This window comes from Puma concolor, chromosome A1 (assembly GCF_028749965.1).
Source record: "Puma concolor isolate L17-30 chromosome A1, mPumCon1.1.hap2, whole genome shotgun sequence".
NCBI classification, from domain to species: domain Eukaryota; kingdom Metazoa; phylum Chordata; class Mammalia; order Carnivora; family Felidae; genus Puma; species Puma concolor.
In genome coordinates, this window is record NC_141667.1 from 115101971 (window position 1) to 115106339 (window position 4369).

Consider the following 4369-nt stretch of genomic DNA (forward strand, 5'->3'; position numbering starts at 1 on the left):
AACACATTACTAGAGTCCTACATTATATCATGGCACACAGTCTACTAAATTGTCTATATTTCTATATTGAAAATAAAATCCAAACAAACTATACCTATAAAATGACCAAGGTGTAATATTGTATATGCTAAAATCAAAGGAAAATTAATACTATTCCAAGTGTGTACTAGAGAGAAGCTTGATGTTATAACACATTATACGAATCTTGAAGATCAAAATGTTTTCAAGATCAGCTCAAACATATCAATTTAAAACTCATTATCAATTATGTTCCTTGTTGTACAACTAAAGAGTTATTATAAATAGATACAATTTTTATAATCCGCATTTTACTTAATAAATCATGCAAGAGGGACATTGAGCCTCTGTGCAGTCAACATGGACCCAATAATCTAGTTCCTGAACAATGTCTGGGCATAGTAAGTTCCTAATTTAATTTGGTTGTTAGAAATTTATATCAAGAAAGAAAATATACAATGGTTTACTTTATTGATCACTTTATTGCTTTTAGCTGTCTTCCGATGGGTTAGAAGTATATTAAATATCCCTAAATTGTGCACAATGCAAATGCATTAAAATTACAGCTGTGAGGCCACACTTGGCCATTCATTATTTTCATCCATTAAAAGAATTTCCATCATGATGAACATCCTATGGGATTAGGACCAAAATGGGAAAGAAAATCTTGAAAAAGTGAAGTTTTCGGAGTTCGGCTCCTCATAAGAACAATATATTAAGAATGAAAAGTTAAAGCTACTGTGGAGAAAATGTACCCAAAGAGTAAAGTGAGGAATGGTCCTTCCAGCCATGTTACCCATACCTCACACTAGCTTTCTTTCATCTTGATTTTATATCCCCCATTGCATCATCATAGTTATCTAGAGACTGAGCCAAAGCACGCTGACAACCGTGTGTGGGTTGCCTAATTACAGTAACCTCAGATTTGGCCACTTGATAGTCAATTTTCTCTGTGAAATAAGGTCTCCTAATGATTTATATAATCACCATCATCATTATTAATACCTCAAAGGCAACCCCACGCAGAAATGCTGGGAACTGGTGGGATAAGACATGGGTGGAGCCAGCGTGCACCTTTAAATACCTGTCATCACAGCACAGGATCCCCTCTCCAGAGTGTTTCGGCCTGTTCATCCTCTCCCTTGCGCACCATAATCTGCTATCTACTCTATATTTAACTTCTGCTCACTTCTCTGGAAGATTCCAGCCAGCACCATGACTGATGATGAGCTGTCTGCCTTGGTGGTAGATAATGGGTCAGGGATGTGCAAGGCAGGTTTTGGTGGTGACGATGCCCCCCGGGCTGTCTTCCCCTCCATGGTAGGGCGCCCCCGGCACCAGGGGGTCATGGTAGGCATGGGTCAGAAGGACTGCTATGTGGGGGATGAGGCTCAGAGCAAGAGAGGCATCCTGACCCTGAAGTATCCCATTGAGCATGGAGTAGTCACCAACTGGGACGATATGGAGAAGATCTGGCACCACACTTTCTACAACGAGCTCCGTGTGGCACCGGATGAGCATCCCATCCTCCTCACCGAGGCACCCCTCAACCCCAAGATCAACCGGGAAAAGATGACTCAGATCATGTTTGAAGCCTTCAATACACCAGCCATGTATGTAGCTATCCAGGCTGTGCTGTCTCTCTATGCCTCGGGGAGAACCACAGGCATCGTGATGGATTCTGGTGATGGAGTTACTCACACCGTGCCCATCTATGAAGGTTATGCCCTACCTCATGCCATTCTACGTCTAGATCTGGCTGGCAGAGACCTGACTGACTACCTCATGAAGATTCTGACAGAACGAGGCTACAACTTCACCACCACAGCCGAGCGGGAGATTGTCCGTGATGTCAAAGAGAAACTGTGCTATGTGGCCCTGGACTTTGAGCAAGAGATGGTCAGTGCTTCTGCATCCTCCTCACTGGAAAGAAGCTATGAGCTTCCTGACGGGCAAGTGATCACCATTGGGAACGAACGTTTTCGATGCCCTGAATCCATTTTCCAGCCTTCCTTTTTGGGCATTGAGTCCAGTGGGATCCATGAGACAACCTTCAATTCTATCATGAAGTGTGATGTGGATATTCGCAAGGATCTATATGCCAACACTGTCTTGTCTGGAGGCAGCACAATGTACCCTGGCATTGCTGACCGAATGCAGAAGGAAATCGTAACTCTGGCACCTAGCACAATGAAAATCAAGATCATAGCTCCCCCAGAGAGGAAGTATTCCGTTTGGATTGGGGGTTCCATTCTGGCCAGCCTGTCTACATTCCAGCAAATGTGGATCAGTAAGCAGGAATATGATGAGGCTGGTCCTCCCATAGTTCATAGAAAATGTTTCTGAATGGTCTTCCATGCTAGTAGGTTTACATTTTTCCCTTCTCTGAGTCACAGTGATGGTACTGCTTTTATCCACTTTCCTTTGAGTAAAGGTAAACACTCTGCTCTTGCTAGTGTAGAGCCAGCAAACTCATCTCCATCAAAGTATTGTGGGCTCCTGCCCAGCTAACCACATCTTGGCCTTTATGAACTGAAGGAGAATTCTAATACTGTATTCTATTCTCTTTACCTATAGGGTTCGAAGAAATATTGACATGCTTAGGTGAAAATGAGCGACAAGGAGTAAAATTATGAGAAATTTCCTTTCAGAATGGATAACTAGCATTACCAAGCCTTAGAAACTAGTTTACGCTTTAAATATTCAACAACAGGCTGGCCATGTAACGCTATAAAAATGTGCATGTTAGCAAACATGTCTTATTAGTATTTTTGTTTTGCTTTTCTACTTTGTATAGAGATAATGAATTATATGGATCAATATTGTCCATATGTACATAAGCACCAGGGAAATATTATATCTTAAAAGACACTAAATCTGGCTGTCTAAATGGGAATTTCTTAACTCCCCAATAGCCACTGTTCTAGTAGCTACATATTTTAATTGTTTCCCTTATTAAATAAGCATAATGAAACAGCCAATATTCCATTAATGTTGTTTATAAATCAACTAAACTTTCAGCTCAGAGTGGAGTTCTGCTTGTTAAATACATATTTTAATGTCTAACTTATTGAATTTCATTCTACTTGCCTAACTTTTAAAATAGAAATATAGTATCAAATTAATGTCATCCTGCTATGGTTTGACAAGGATAATGTTATTTTTATTCCTTAGCATAATAACATATTTTGAATAATTTCCATAGGCCATAATTTTGGATATTTCTCTAATCAAGTATTTTACTGTCAGGAAACCATAGCTGCAGCTTCTTAGTAAATTATAAATTCTAGTACAAACAGAGTAATTCCAATTTTATTCTAGGAAATAATTAGAATAATTCTGCTTTATTATGTCCAGTAACTAGCAATACTTCTTCATTCTTAGACTGTCTCTAAGATACTAACATCTTAGAAAATACTACTGTATCTTCCTACAATTTCTGAAAATTTTTAATGAACCCAATGATTGTCAATCAATTTTAAGGACTAGCATATTTATTTCAATCAAGTCTGTGATGTCTGATTATCTGAATATCAGAGTTATTTGTATCTCTCAGGGTTTTTTTTTCTGAAAAAAAAAATATTTTTGGGCAATGCTTACTAAGGCATCATCACATTCTCAGGGAAGATTAATATCTTCTTTTTTCCTTTTAGTTGAGAAGCTTATACTTGTATTTTAAAAGTCTACTCTGGAGTGTTTAAGCATTTTTTTCTTGAGACAAAACTTTTCAAAGAATTTGCTTGTTCCTTATTTTCTTTATCTGACAACTTAATTTTTAAAAATGCATTTAACCAAAATTAATCTTCAAAGGCACCTTATTAAAAAACTTGGAGTGTCCCTTCTCTTTTAATTAATTTTAAATAAATTAAAATGGCTTCATATTTGCATGTCCTGATTTTCCCCCTAATCCTTCCTAAAGAAATGTAGAACAGGGGGAACCTGGGTAGCTCAGTCATTTAAGCATCTGACTCTTGATTTTAGCTCAGGTCATGATCTCATGGTTCGTGAGTTAGAGCCCTGTGTCAGGCTCTGCCCTGACAATGTAGAGCGTGCTTGGGATTCTCTCTCTCTCTCCCTCTCTCTCTCAAAAACAAATTAAAAAAAAACTTTTAAGAAATGTTAAACAATCCAGAAAGGATCACTTTTTATATGTGTGACCTATTCATCATTATGTTATAATTTTGCACCTGGTACTTTTGACCATGTAAATATTTAAAAGGAAGTTTAAAAAAAAAAGATGGCTTATCAGGTAAGGTATAAATTCCTTATACTCTCAATTAAAAAGTTGGGTTTTTGTGGATTAACTGGTCTTTAGGTAATTAGTAGGTGGAGATAATGGCAATAATAATAT

General features: G+C 37.9%; 1 protein-coding gene across 1 annotated transcript; it reads left to right on the top strand.

The window, feature by feature from the left end:
- Positions 1-1139: 1139 nt before the first annotated feature.
- On the top strand, positions 1140-3899 carry ACTBL2 (actin beta like 2). The gene has a single exon (XM_025923687.2). It carries the CDS (start codon positions 1234-1236, stop codon positions 2362-2364), a length of 1131 nt encoding a protein of 376 aa, XP_025779472.1. The 5' UTR covers positions 1140-1233; the 3' UTR covers positions 2365-3899.
- The last annotated feature ends 470 nt before the right edge of the window (positions 3900-4369 follow it).